Source organism: Mobula hypostoma, chromosome 9, assembly GCF_963921235.1.
Source record: "Mobula hypostoma chromosome 9, sMobHyp1.1, whole genome shotgun sequence".
Lineage (NCBI taxonomy): Eukaryota > Metazoa > Chordata > Chondrichthyes > Myliobatiformes > Myliobatidae > Mobula > Mobula hypostoma.
In genome coordinates this window covers 115,805,098-115,819,958 of record NC_086105.1, presented here as the reverse complement: position 1 = coordinate 115,819,958, position 14,861 = coordinate 115,805,098, and the positions used below count along the sequence as shown (strand labels likewise).

The 14,861-nt window shown below is 39.9% G+C and overlaps 1 protein-coding gene across 2 annotated transcripts in view; it reads right to left on the bottom strand.

The window, feature by feature from the left end:
* gna12a (guanine nucleotide binding protein (G protein) alpha 12a) overlaps positions 1-2,307 on the bottom strand; it is a 109,431-nt gene extending 107,124 nt beyond the window's left edge. Inside the window, exon 1 of one of the 2 annotated variants that reach the window (XM_063058965.1) lies at positions 1,837-2,307. In XM_063058965.1, the coding sequence (XP_062915035.1) occupies positions 1,837-2,109 (273 nt within the window). In that variant the 5' untranslated portion in view covers positions 2,110-2,307. Of the gene's footprint in view, positions 1-1,314; positions 1,407-1,836 lie in introns of those variants that run through there. The other variant, XM_063058966.1, reaches the window with a different exon arrangement.
* Positions 2,308-14,861: the final 12,554 nt, after the last annotated feature.

The following is a 14,861-nucleotide window of genomic DNA, read 5'->3' as shown; positions in this document are numbered from 1 at the left end:
AGGATCTCTCATTATGTGGCATCAGTACCAACAGTGAGCAGAGAAGGGTAAATAGATTAGCTCCAAAGGATATGCTCCAAGAATCTTGAAGAAACTGGTTTTCCAACTATAGAAGGATCAGTAGCAATCAATGCAGAAAGGCCTCACTGTGTCATTGTGAATAATAAAAATATTTACAAAGAGGCAGAAAACCACTAAAATTTGGACTGTACCACAAGCACAGCAGAAACTGATCCAGAAACTTTCAAGAACTACCTCCATAAAAAGTTGAAGGTGTTTTATTCCCCCTGGGCTTTGGAGAAGGAGGACGGAAATGGAACCACTGCAGATGCTCTTTGGAGGGACAGCAGTAAAAACACTGAACTTCTGTGCTGAATCTTTGCACCAGGCTCATTCATTTATAACTTTTTAAAATTAATTACAATCTGTTAACACCAGTAAAGTCACAGAATCCCACGTAGTTTACACATATTCAATCATCTGACAACAACAAAAAGGTGACTTTAATTACTGCATATCCTCTCAAACACTTCGCATGCATCCTGAGCAGTACTACATGCTGGTTCTTCCCTGTAACTCAAAAGTTTGTATCACTAATACTAATAAGATCTCAACAACTTCACTTCCTTCTAAATCAAAGCACACAGCCTCAACTTAATGTTTTTCCAATTTGCACTGTTTTCTTATTTTGTTCCTCCCCCAACACTGATGGTATCTACCTAATGGAGTACAATTTAACAGTAAAGTGCCTTAATTCAATAATAAAAATCTTGGCATTAAATAGAGTCACAACAAGCAAACAGCATATTTTACAAGTATATTCAGAGGTCTTATTGATATCAAACACACTACAGGCTTTCAAAAAGATTGAAAATATCACCAAATCAGAGAAGTAATTCAGTTTTGGTCCTTCATGTTTCCAAATATTTAAAAAATATTTTGATACCAGAAAGAAAACTACTGAAAATATAAACTGGAGATTTTCCCTCAGAATATTAAATATTTTCATGATGCGATTTTACTTGGGATTTACTGTTAACTGTATCAGCAAAAATTTCCAATAGGGATACAGTTAAATACTTCAGAAATGTTCCTAAAGTACAGTTATCACAAAAGCAAAGGGTTTAAAATTCTAAATGAATCACTCCTTCCTTCAAAAAGAGCACGATTTATAAAAAAAAATACGTTTAGCCAAGCCTTCCAACATTCGAATATACCAGGCCTTTTGAGATTGAGATTTAATTGCCACCATATAGTATGTATCAAAGAGCACGCACAAATAGTATTTTGTCTACAACGTGAAGTATAACAAACCTGTTATAGCAGCAACAGAAGCTTGCTGTACATTGAGCACATTCATCATAGTTTCAGTCGATATTGAGGCAACTTTGTTAAATAAGCACGGCAAGGAACAGTTTATGATTTTAACTCAGAACACACCCTCGGGAGTGGTATACTTCTACTGACTGATCATCACAAAGAAAGCAGAGTTAAGATTCCCTTCGGCCGATGACAAAGGAAAACACTGATAGAACCCGCTACTGAAAAGATCTAAAACATTGTAGATTTTAACGAGATACTTCCAATACCATATATTCCAGGAAAGAAAATATAGAGGCAAAATATTATATTTTATTTCGCCTATCAATTAACAGGTTTTTTTTATTGTAATACGTTTTTACGTTTTAAACAGCCAGCTAATAAAAATCAATAACCTAGACAAGCATCTTCTTAAACTCTTTTAAAGCGGGGTGAGAGAGGCATCTTAAAAAAAAGTGCTAAATGATAAGTAAGAAACCTGGGCTTATAATTCCCACGCCCACTCCCAAGATATACCTTAATAACATTCTCGAAGATGGTGTCCCTGAACTCCTCCAGCGCCTTGCTGTCGAAGTCCTTGCCGTGAATAATCCTCATTTGTTTGAGGAAAGTGCTTTTGCCGCTCTCGCCGGCGCCCAGCAGCAGAATCTTCACCAGCCGCCGCACGTAGCGCCTCTCCCGGGCCAGTAAGGCGTCGATTTCCCGGCTCCTTCTGCGCTGCGCCCGGTCACTCTGACTCGACTGACAGGCCGGGAAACAAGCGCCCAGGCGCTGGACAAACTCAGCCATCGTCGTCACCGCAGCTGTGCTTCTGCAACAAATCTTTATCGAATCTCGGTTTCGAATAAATCCAGTCTCAAATTTTAAAAAAACCTAATTTTGAAAGAATGGTTTAAAATGATCAGTCCACTTCACACAAAAACCCAACAACTCTCCATTCATTCACCAACTGACGGACGAAAACTTCACTATCAAGAGGGCAGAATGTTTCTGGCGACTACCACCCTATTCGTCCAATTTCAATTATTGATTGGTTAATCCATTTGTCAATCAACTTAGATGCCAACATTCATTCGATATCTGCAATATCCATCAAACAAATGGGTGGACCAATTTCCATTCAGCTGAACTTTTTATTGGCTATTTATGTTCTCAATCATGATTTCTTTTATGAAAGGTAGGGCTTAAAGGGAGGGGATATCCCTGTAAGATTGGTCAATTCTACTGTCAACCAAGGCTGGATCAGTCAGTAATTGGATAGCCTTCTGCCAATCTTCCAAACCTCATTGTACTTTTAAAATGTATCTATGATCATGACCGTTAAATTTGCTTTTTGAACGTTACTTTATATATTTCAATAACGATAGTTTCTTGTAAGAATCTGAGTTAGATTTCAACGTGGGTAGTGCCACACCCTTCTTTGAGAGGAAGCACCACCTCAATCACGGCCAGTCTCTAGGCTGGAGCGATTATTTGTCAAACGTTCGGGATAGCGCAGCCAATAAACGAATCGCTGAATCCATCAATCAAACAGTAATTCTGCTTTCAAATGGAAGTAAACACTCGCCGGGCATTCAAATTTCCTCCAGTGCTTGAGCAGAAGTTGTGCCCGAAGTCGCCCGAACTATACAAAGCTTGGTCGCCTGAAACGTCGACTGTACCTCTTCCTATAGATGCTGCCTGGCCTGCTGCGTTCACCAGCAACTTTGATGTATGTTGCTTGAATTTCCAGCATCTGCAGAATTCCTGTTGTTTTTTTTTGAGATTCTTGTCATTTCTCAGGGAAGGACAAGTGGGGACCGTAAATGCCTATCCTAGATTTTATCTTTTTTTACATTCTGCCTCATCGCCTTACCCATGGGACTGGAGGATTTATGTCTTTAAAAACTTGTATTTACATAACGTACATAATTTTTAAAAATACAGGTACATCAGCGCATTAGAGGAGGGATGGGGCGAGTGGGACAGATCTTCTGCTACTTTGAGACAATTGGCAGATGCCCTTTTTCCAGCATGTTGTGAGAGCCCCAGCTCCTGTTTCTCTGAGGTGCGTTTGGAGCAGGGACTCTCACAACACACCGTGGGTGGTGTTGGCAGAGACGCTTTGACAAATGGTGAGTCCATTCCACCTGCAGACTATTTGGTGTTGTTTTCATCAAGGCGAGGAAGAGGTTAGTGTTACCATTTTAAAAAATATGGAAGTCTCGCAAACAAGAGAAAATCTGCAGACGCTGTAAATCCAAAGCAACACACACACATTGCAGGAGGAACCCAGCAGGCCAGGCAGCACCCATGGAAAAGAGTAAACAGTCGACATTTCAGGCCGAGATCCTTCATCATGACTGGAAAGAAAGACGAGAAGACAGAGTAAGGTGGGGGGGGGGAGGGGAGGGTGGTAGGTGAAACGGAGAGTGAAGGGAGTGAAGTAAAGAGCTCGGAAGTTGATTGGTGAAAGAGATAAAGGGGTGGAGGAGGGAGTATCTGATAGGAGCGGATTGAAGACCGTGGAAGAAATGGAAGGGGGAGGAGCATCAGAAGGAGGTGACAGGCAGATCAAAAGAGAAGGTGAGAGGGAAACAGGAATGGAGAATGGTGAAGTGGGGCTGGGTGGGGGGAACAGTTACTGGAAATTCAAGTAATTAATGTTCATACCATCTAGTTGGAGGCTACCTAGTTAGAATATATGCTGTTGCTCCTCCAACCTGAGTGTGGCCTCATTGTGGCAGTAGAGGAGGCCATGGACTGACATGTTGGGAAGGGAATGGGAAGTAGAATTGAAATGGGTGGCTACCGGGAGATCCCACTTTTTCTGGTGGATGGAGCATAGGTGCTTGGCCAAGTGGTCTCCCAGTCTATATTGAGAGGAGGCCACACTGGGAGCACCAGATACAGTAGGTGACCCCAACAGGCTCAAGGGACTGTATGAGGCCCTGAATGGTAGTGAGAGATGAGCTGTAGGGGGAGGTGTGCCACTTGTTCCATTTGCAAGGATAAGTACTGGGAGGGGGGTTAGTGGGGAGGGACAAGTGGACAAGGGAGTTATATAGGGAGCAATCCCTGCGGAAAGTTGGGGGTAGAGAAAGATGTGTGTGGTGGTGGGATCGCATTGGAGATAGTGGAAGTTTCTGAGAATTAGGTGCTGGACGCAGAGCCTAATGGGGTAGCAGGTGAGGACAAGAGGAACCCTATCCCTCATGTGATGAAGTGAGGGCAGATGTGTGCAAAGTGGAAGTCTATCAACTTAGCCAGCAGCAGTGGCTGGTACAACAATGTTTCAAATCATTTAAATTTTAACCTAAAAGGTATATTAACATCCCTCCACTACATTTTTGTATTAACATATCTACACTGCGTCCCTCTTGATTACAGTTTTTTTACTTATTGCTGCCATTTCCATCTGTGCAGTGACCACTCCAGGTACTGATACTTCTGTAGAAAGGCTTCATATAGAACTCAATTCACAGCCTTTACCACAATTGTTACCTTAATGTAGCAACGTATCTCCATATCTATGCATTCCTACATATACAGTACATTGTTAATAATAAACTTCACAGAGGCCAATTACACTTGCCAATATCTACAGCGGTTACAATTATTTATTTTGTACAATACTGGATACTAGGAACTTAATTACATTTTTTTGTAGAGGATGGAAATATTCAGCAGGTTTGGCTGTATCTGCAGCATGACAATTAGAGTTCTGACGAAGGATCAAGAGCATGAATTGTTAGCGTTATATCTTTCTTCATAAATGTGTGACCAGCTGATTACTTTCAGCAATTCTTTTGATATGCTATTTCACATTTTCACTATCTGCAGCATTTTGCTTTTCTGTACCAATTTTTACATAATTTCATAAAGGTCTCTGTTTTCTTTTGTTGTTCCTTTGCTTTCAATAGTTATATTGCATCATGACTGTACACTTAAGGCCTCTCCTCTTTCCTGCAGACCCTTGATATGTTATAACCTTCCCCTTCTCGAGTGTTTCCATTGCTCATAATTTGGCCATGACTGCTTCAGTCAATTGTATCATCCCCTAGCAATATTGATTTGAATGAGTATTGGTTCAATATGACATTTCTCAATAGATCTTTGAAGCTTTTAAACAGTTTTCACATTACAATGCAGCGCTTTCTTAACACATCAAACTCAATCTGCTCTTGATCCTTACTATTCAATAATCTTGTATGCAATAATCCCTCATGTCGGCACACGTAGAAAACAAGGACACTTATGCCAGAATGCTTTTTCTGGATTTCATTTTGGCATTCAACACTGTTGTCCACTGCCCTCGGTGAACAAACTCCTACTCCTTCGTCCAAATATGGCATTATGCAATTGGGTGTTGGACTTCTTAAAAAACAGTTGTCAGGATGCACAACTGCTCCTCCATCCCCATCATCCTCAACTTGAGTGCTTCCCAGAGCTGAGTGCTCCCCCATTGCTATACACTCTGCTCCTACACAATTGCATGGCCAAACACCCAAGTAATCACATTGTCAAATTCATCAATGACAGAACAGTGGTGGGGCTCATCACCAACAACGATGAGATGGCCTACGGAGAGTAGTTCTTAAAATGGACTCACCTTCTCTCCAGAAGGGGTGGCAAACCACTTTAAGAGTGTTTGTCCAAATTGGCAATAATCTTCTAAAAAAAATTCTCTCATATGCCAAGGTGAATTTGAGCAGAGATTATTATTGATTAAAGAATTAATAAAAATAATTGGTGGTTGTCCATCATATCCAACAATGACAGGAGACGTGTGGCAGAGTTTTTAAGCCAGAATCAGAATCAGGTTTATTATCACCGGCATGTGACGTGAAATTTGCACTGGGGTGGTTCCACTTTCTTGATCTCGGAAGTCTGGGTCCAGTGGTACGAGTAGTTGTCAGAAATTGGGGTTTTCTCTGCTCGCTCTAGATGGCCATGACTTCTTCAATTCTTCTGTGCCTGGTCATGCTCTTCACTCTTCATGAAGCATTGCAGAACCGTCCCCTTGTCCGTTAGGTCTCACTGTTGATCTCATCCGCCCTGTCCAAAGGAGCTGACTTCACTTGCTGGGACTGCACTTCCCTATGTCACCAGGGTTTGAGGCACCTGGCTACCTTCACCTGGTTTAGCCCACCTGTCAAAGCAGTGCACTGGGGTGTGGCCATGGTTGGATACAAATCAGCCAATTGGAGCCACAGATGAGAGCTGAGTGTCTGGTGGGGATCCTAAGAAGAGTGAGCTACCCCAGAACTAACACAACAAGCCCTTTTACCAGAGGTGCTATTCCTCCCTGTACTTCCCACAGACCCCAGTAACAATAATTAATTGATAATTATAACATTTATTATTATATTGTAATACAATATTAAAATATAATAATAATTAAACAACAATCATTATGGACTTTTTAAAGAAAGAAGGATGAGTCCTGTTGCTTATTTACATGCATTTATTGTTTACTATTAATAAAAGTATAACAGAAAAGTTTGAAATAAATGAAGAATTTTAGAAAATCCATTTAAAATTATTAATACCAAATTAATATTTTTCAACAGCTATTGAAAATAACATCATTTCTAAATAGTATTGTTATTGTATCTCATATATAACCTAAGAAATGTGAATATGAAGCTATAAGCTTTAAGTTTCAAGTTTCAGTATTTTATTGTACAGATTTTTATGTTTTGATCCCATCACTAACTGATTTCTTTCAATATTTTCCAGTTCAGCTCTTACGTCAGCAATTTTTTGCCTCCAAATTGAGCTGCTTTGTAAATCAATCAATTTCATTTCAAAATTATCGGAATTAATCTACTGAAACATTTCCAAATTCATCTGGTCTAATGTTACATTGTCTGCATACTTTATGATTTTGGTCATTTCTTCAAATGATCTGAACGTCATGACTCTTAAAGAAAACTGTTCAATGGTTGAACCATTTATGCTCAAAAATTGCATTGGAAGATTCTGAATGTCCGTCCTTCCTTTCTATCATTTTTTTTATGTTTGAAAAATATTTAGAAGTGCAATTTTTGGTATCATATTTAAATACTCCCAGCTAGATTTAAAGGGTTTTTATATTATCAGAGATCACATCAAATGTTTTGTAGGATCCCCATAATTTGGTGTTCAAAATCTTTAAATGAGAAGAGAAATCTGCAAAAAAAAGTCCACTAATTCACAAAATGCCCTATAATTTTTGTCAAGCAAATATTTCATTTGACGAAGCAGATGATGTTAATCCAAATACTCAACAAATTGTTTGACCCAACTAAGCCAATGAACATTGCTGTTCATAAGTAGTCCTGTGTACATCGAATTCACCTAGATCAGTAAATTCTGAAATTGTCTTTTATTCAAATCACATCCAGAAATAAAATTAATTACCTAGTCTACAATTTCATCATTTCTTCAAGTTCCTTAAGACCAGTTTTTGCACAGAAAGCCTCCTCATATAGGATACAAAGAAAGCCTATCAGTGGATATCCAACATATTTTGCAAACGTATTTACAAAACCTGCCTCTTTACCTGTCATTATGGGTGCCTCATCAGATGTCAAGGAAACTTTATTGAAAGATTTATTTGTTGACCCGACAATCCTTTTTTCAACCCCTGTGGTGTGCTCAGGTAATGTTACAAGTTAACCAGTCTGTGCATATTTCATCACCCCTGCAAAATCGAGCAAAAGCTAACCTAGAGGATGACGTAATGTCAGTCTCTTATCAAGCCAAATGGAAAGAAATTTATATGAACTAATATCTTTTGTCAGTTGTTCTGTTATATTTGTTCCCATCATTAATATTTTATCTTTTACTATGTTTCTGCTCACTGGCAAATATTTAATCCTTTTTTTAAATTCTTTTCTAAAAAGCAGTCAAAAAAGAAAGGAACACACTCTCGCCATGATTCTTTAACATATCAGTGAGTGGTTTTCCATGTTGAGCAATATTGAAACTCCAAGACCAATTTCAAACTAGCTGAAGTCAAAATATGTGATTTGCATTTTTTTGATGCTGGTTTCTCAAGAAATATGTTCTTCTTTATGCTCACTTTTATCACAAAGCCATTTATGAAGTTTTGTAATGTCATTTCAAAGTTCAATGTAAATTTATTATCAAAGTACATATATGTCACCATATACAACCCTGAGATTCATTTTCTTGAGGGCATACTCAATAAATCCATAATAGAATAATAACCAAAATGGAATCAGTGAAAGACCCCACAAACTTACTTGTTAAACCAGTGTGCAAAAGTCAACAAATGATGCAAATATAAAAAGAAAAAAAGATAATAAATAAATAGGAAATATATTGAGAACATGAGATGAAGATTACTTGAAAGTGAGTCTATAGGTTGTGAGAACATTTCAATAATGGGGTTAGTGAATTTGAGTGAAGTGTATCTCCTTTGGTTCAAGAGTCTGATGGTTGAGGGGTAATAACTGTTCTTGAACCTTTTGGTGTGAGTCCCAAGGCTCCTGTACCTTCTTTCTGATGGCAGCAGTCAGAAGAGAGGTGGCCTGGGTGGTGGAGGTTCCTGATGATAGATGCTGCTTTCCTGCGCCAGATTTCATGTAAATGTGCTCGATGGTTGGGAGGGCTTTACCTGGGATGGACTGGGCTGTATCCATTACTTTTTGTAGGAATTTCCATTTCGAAGGCATTGGTGTTTCCACACCAGGCTGTGATGCAGCCAGTCAATATGTTCTCCACTACACATCTAGAGAGGTTTGTCAAAATTTTAGATGCCATGCTGAATCTTTGCAAACTCCTAAGGAAGTAGATGCTCTGCTATGCTTTCTTCGTAATTGCACTTATGTGCTGGGCCTAGAACAGGTCCTCCAAAATAATAACACCGAGGAATTTAAAGTTGCTGACCCTCTCCACCTCCCTCCTGAAATCAATAATCAGCTCTTTGGCCTTCCTGACACTGAATAAATGAATAAATCCTGACGAAGGGTCTCGGCCTGAAACGTCGACTGCGCCTCTTCCTATAGATGCTGCCTGGCCTGCTGCGTTCACCAGCAACTTTGATGTATGTTGCTTGAATTTCCAGCATCTGCAGAATTCCTGTTGTTTTCTGAATAAATGGTTGTTGTTGTGGCACCACTCACTCAGCCAGATTTTCAATCTTCCTCTGTATATGCTGACTCATCAACACCTTTGATTTGGCCTATGACAGTGGTGTCATCAGCAAACTTGAATATGGCATTGGAGCTGTGCTCAGCCACACATTCATAAGTGTAAAGTGAGTAGAGCAGGGGGCTAAGCACCCCTGCTTCGTCTTGCATACTTCTGTTTCAGAGTATAAGATACAGAATGCTTTATCACCCTTTTCAATCATATCAAATCTTACACTCCACCTCTTGAAAATTTCTGCTGCTTCTCCCATCATTTGATCATTTTTCTCTTTGCTGCAATATTTGACATTCTGAACAAACTGAAAAAGTTAAACACAACTTTAAAAAAATATTTTACCAATAAACTTCAATAATGTAGTTTTACTAATATAAATAAAATATGTTTATTATAAAACAAATATTCAAGGAGGTACTAAGCTACATACATATTTGGTATTATTATCACTGAATATCCAGTGTTCACTCACAAATGTCAGAAGAAAAAATATAAGTAGAGGGAAGCCAAAGCCAACTGGCCGAACTAATTACTGTCCAAATACTGATGTGTACACTAGGTTTGTAAGGATTTCAAAATGTAGCTCCTGACATAATGTGTTCTTACAATCGTCTAGCTGGCACTAAGCTGGTGCGAAACTTTTCCTGTAAAAACAACTCACAGTTCTCAGGTTGTAAAAATCATTCGCAGGTTCATTCTACAGTAAAATTAGTCATTATTTATCTTTTCTAGTACGGGTGGAGTTTAAAGAGGATGGTTCCTGTAGTGAGGCAGTCTAGGACCAAAGGGCACAGCTCAAAATAGAGAAACATCCATTTAGAACAGAGATGAGAAGGAATTTCTTTAACCAGAGGGTGGTGAATATGTGAAATTTATTGCCACAGGTGGCTGTGGAGGTCAGGTCACTGGGTGTATTTAAGGTGGAGGTTGATACGTTCTTGATTAGTCAGTGCATGAAAGATTACAGGGAGAAGGCAGGAAAATGGGGTTGAGAAGGAAAGTGGATCTGCCATGATGACATGCCGGAGCAGACTCAATGGGCCAAATGGCCTAATTCTTTTCCTATCTCTTACGATCTTAAGGAATCGAGGGGTGGCACTAAATGCTGCATGCCAACAAAATTGTTGCATGTGCCATAGGTTCATCACCACAGCCTGTATGTCTCTCCCTGGTTTGATTGTTACTTTTGTTCGCATATTAGTTGCTTAATCTTGTGTAACCTCAGCAGATACTTCAGTAATGGGCCCATCCTATCCTACTATCTTGCTGCAATCATTGACTTGTGGATCTGCAGCTATTTACAAGTCCCCAGCTCTTGCTGGCAATCACTAAACAGTCAGCATTACATGTGTCCTCAAAATTCTTCTTATGTCATATGAAAGTATAGTCTTGTCAATATTACCAACTTACATTGCAAATACAAACACGATGAAATCTGCAGGTGCTGGAATTTCAAACAACACACATAAAAGTTGCCGGTGAACGCAGCAGGCCAGGCAGCATCTCTAGGAAGAGGTACAGTCTCCCTAGGCCTCCCGTCCCATGATCCTCTCATATCCCTTTTGCTAATCAACTGTCCAGCTCTTAGCTCCATCCCCCGGCCCCCCCCCCAGTCTTCTCCTATCATTTCGGATCTCCCCCTCCCCCTCCCACTTTCAAACCTCTTACATAGTCATAGTCATACTTTATTGATCCCAGGGGAAATTGGTTTTCGTTACAGTTGCACCATAAATAATAAATAGTAATAGAACCATAAATAGTTAAATAGTAATATGTAAATTATGCCAGTAAATTATGAAATAAGTCCAGGACCAGCCTATTGGCTCGGGGTGTCTGACCCTCCAAGGGAGGAGTTGTAAAGTTTGACGGCCAGAGGCAGGAATGACTTCCTATGATGCTTTGTGCTGCATCTCGGTGGAATGAGTCTCTGGCTGAATGTACTCCTGTGCCCACCCAGTCCATTATGTAGTGGATGGGAGACATTGTCCAAGATGGCATGCAACTTAGACAGCATCCTCTTTTCAGACACCACCGTGAGAGAGTCCAGTTCCAACCCTGCAACATCACTGGCCTTACGAATGAGTTTGTTGATTCCATTGGTGTCTGCTACCCTCAGCCTGCTGCCCCAGCACACAACAGCAAACATGATAGCACTGGCCACCACAGACTCGTAGAACATCCTCAGCATCGTCTGGCAGATGTTAAAGGACCTCAGTCTCCTCAGGAAATAGAGACGGCTCTGACCCTTCTTGTAGACAGCCTCAGTGTTCTTTGACCAGTGCAGTTTATTGTCAATTCATATCCCCAGGTGTTTGTGATCCTCCACCATGTCCACACTGACCCCCTAGATGGAAACAGGGGTCACAGGTACCTTAGCTCTTCTCAGGTCTACCACCAGCTCCTTAGTCTTTTTCACATTAAGCTGCAGATAATTCTGCTCACACCATGTGACAAAGTTTCCTACCGTAGCCCTGTACTCAGCCTCATCTCCCTTGCTGATGCATCCAACTATGCTTACTAGCTCTTCTTTCAGTTAGTCCTGACGAAGGGTCTTGGCCCGAAACGTCGACTGTACCTCTTCCTAGAGATGCTGCCTGGCCTGCTGCGTTCACCAGCAACTTTTATGTGTGTTCCATTACAAACATACATTTTCTGGTAATACATTCCATTCTTCCTTGCAGTTTCATACTCGTCTTTGGTTTCTATTATTCAAACTTTTCTCTGTCTCCTAACTGTTAAGTATCTGCACCACCTCTAAAGAAAGTGTCATATTTAGCTGCCTAGCTTACCTTTATATTGTATTTACATTTCTCCATGTCTAAAAGAGCCCGGGTACATCATGAAATATACCTCATCATTATTCTGTATCTGTCCTTGTGCAGCATGCAGCCTATATTGATTGCACCTAATGCAAGGTTTTGACCTCTATATCTATAATTTATTTCCTTTCCCTGCCTGACCTGCTGAGTCCTTCCAGCAGGTTGTTTGTTGCTCCACATCCTGACACTGCAGTCTTTTATGTCTTGATGCAAAATGTTTTACCATGTACAAATTGTACCATTATGCCATTTGAGACATTCTGAGCCTCCTCCCATTTTCACTAACGGAACTTATAGCATACCTGCCTTCTACACTTGTATAACCTACTATTTCCCACAGAACCAAACTGTGGCATCCATGTGACTGGTTTAATGTGGAAGACCACACAGCTAGTGCTTGCTCTTTGGCTTGCTCCCTGCTAGTACCTCATGCCCGAGTTTCACATTTTAAGTGCTATCTCCATACTGCTAGTTATTCTCCACACACTATTTCACAGCAAACAATCTTAAAAAAAAGTTAACACGAGGAATTCTGCAGATGCTGGAAATTCAAGCAACACATCATTTGGATCTCCCCCTCCCCCTCCCACTTTCTTACTAGCTCTCCCTTCAGTTAGTCCTGACAAAGGGTCTCGGCCTGAAACGTCGACTGTACCTCTTCCTAGAGATGCTGCCTGGCCTGCTGCGTTCACCAGCAACTTTGATGTGTGTTGCTTAAAAAAAAAGTCTTGAAGATGTACCAGTCTTTTGCCTGACTGTGCATTTTCTATTTCCGCTGGTAATTCAAAATAGTTTATGGTGCTGAATTGAAATCCCCTTTCTTGGAGTTAATCTGCAGCTTGTAGTGCAAATGTTTCACATTTGTCCAACATTACCAGCAACAGCAGTAGAGCTTCAGCAGGTCAGCCAGCACCTAATGAAAGGTTGTCAACTTGAAATCTTATTTCTGCTACACCATCTACAGATTTTGCCTGACTGCTGATTATTTTAATGTTATTTCATCTTTATTTCATAGTTACAGTTTTTGTTTTTTCATCTTTTCACGTGTGGCTGCACTGCTCTGCTCTGGTTCCTCCCACCAGAAAGTCACTAATGTATTTGTAACATCTATACTACCTTACTTGCCATTGTCAATGCTCTACTTGCACATCTTGACTGCTTCCTCATCAGCATCTGAATCATGTGTATTATCAGTGACAAACTGCATGTCATGAAATTTGTTGTTTTGTGGCAGCAGTTACTGTTTCTGCTTTTTATAGGCATCCGTTAGTCTCATGAGACCATGGGTTTGCGCCTTGGAAGGTTACCAGGGTAAGGTTGTATGGGAGACCAGCAGTTGCCCATACTGCAAGTCTCCCCTCTCCACACCACCGATGTTGTGCAAGAGAAGGGCATTAGGACCCATACAGCTTGGCACCGGTGTCGTCGCAGAGCAATGTGTGGTTAAGTGCCTTGCTCAAAGGCTCGAACTAGCGACCTTAAGATCTCTAGACGAACACGTTAACCACTTGGCCACGCACCAACTGCTTACTTTTATAAATAAAAAGTGGCTCTATCAACAGAACATTCTTTGTTGAAGTCAGTGTGTTAAGTCATAACAAATAGCCATAGATTGTATGATGATGTATTAAAATACAAACTACATTGTACATTCAATTCCTAAAGGTGAATAAACATACATTTACTACTCTGACTGTGAAGCACATCAATGCTATTGATTATTTGTGACTCTGAGGACTCCTTCAGCATGCAACATAGATACCTCGGGCTAGCGCTCTGCTAGGTTAAAGGCTTAGCATATATTCAGAAGTTGCTCACTTGTAGGCTTTTCCACTGAGAGATCTGGGCAGATCAGACCCTCACATTTTCTCAGTAAATGTATAAGATCCTATGACACTATTTTGAAGAGAAGTTGGGGAGTTATTTCTGATGTCTCATCCAAAATTTATCACTCAATCATTGCTGAAACAGATTATCAGGTCATTATCATATTGGGAGAATGATATACACAAACTGTGTGTTGAGTTTCCTATGTTAAGGCAATGGTCACATTGCAAAAGTATTTAATTTTAGAAAGCTGTTTCAAGACATTCTGAAAGGAATTTGATAAGTAGTTGTGCAGAAATCATAAGTGGATTTTTAAGTCTTTTCTGCCATTGTTTATATGTTCGTAAGTCAATCATACAGCATCAAAAGCCGACACTTCTCCACCTGAACTACAATATGTCCTTATTTTCTGAATTGAATTAAAGAAAATTATGTCACACATAGAAATTCCCATTGAAACATTACCATCTTAATTTATCAAGGGATGTGGAAAACAGTCAGATGAGTTTCAATAAGTGTAGATTAATATTGATGATGGTTTCTGCTATTCCAGTTTTGAGATTGGGATTAGACAAGGCTAACCTTGAATAAATTTACATGCTTATCTGAATGTAACTAAAATCAATACAAATGAGGTTCCACTGAAAGAATACGAGCAGCTTGATTCAAATTTATAAAGCAGAACCATTTATATAATGATCTCTGGATTGCTATCTGAACCATGTGCAAATCTGGAAAGGGTAAATAAAATTATAGGGC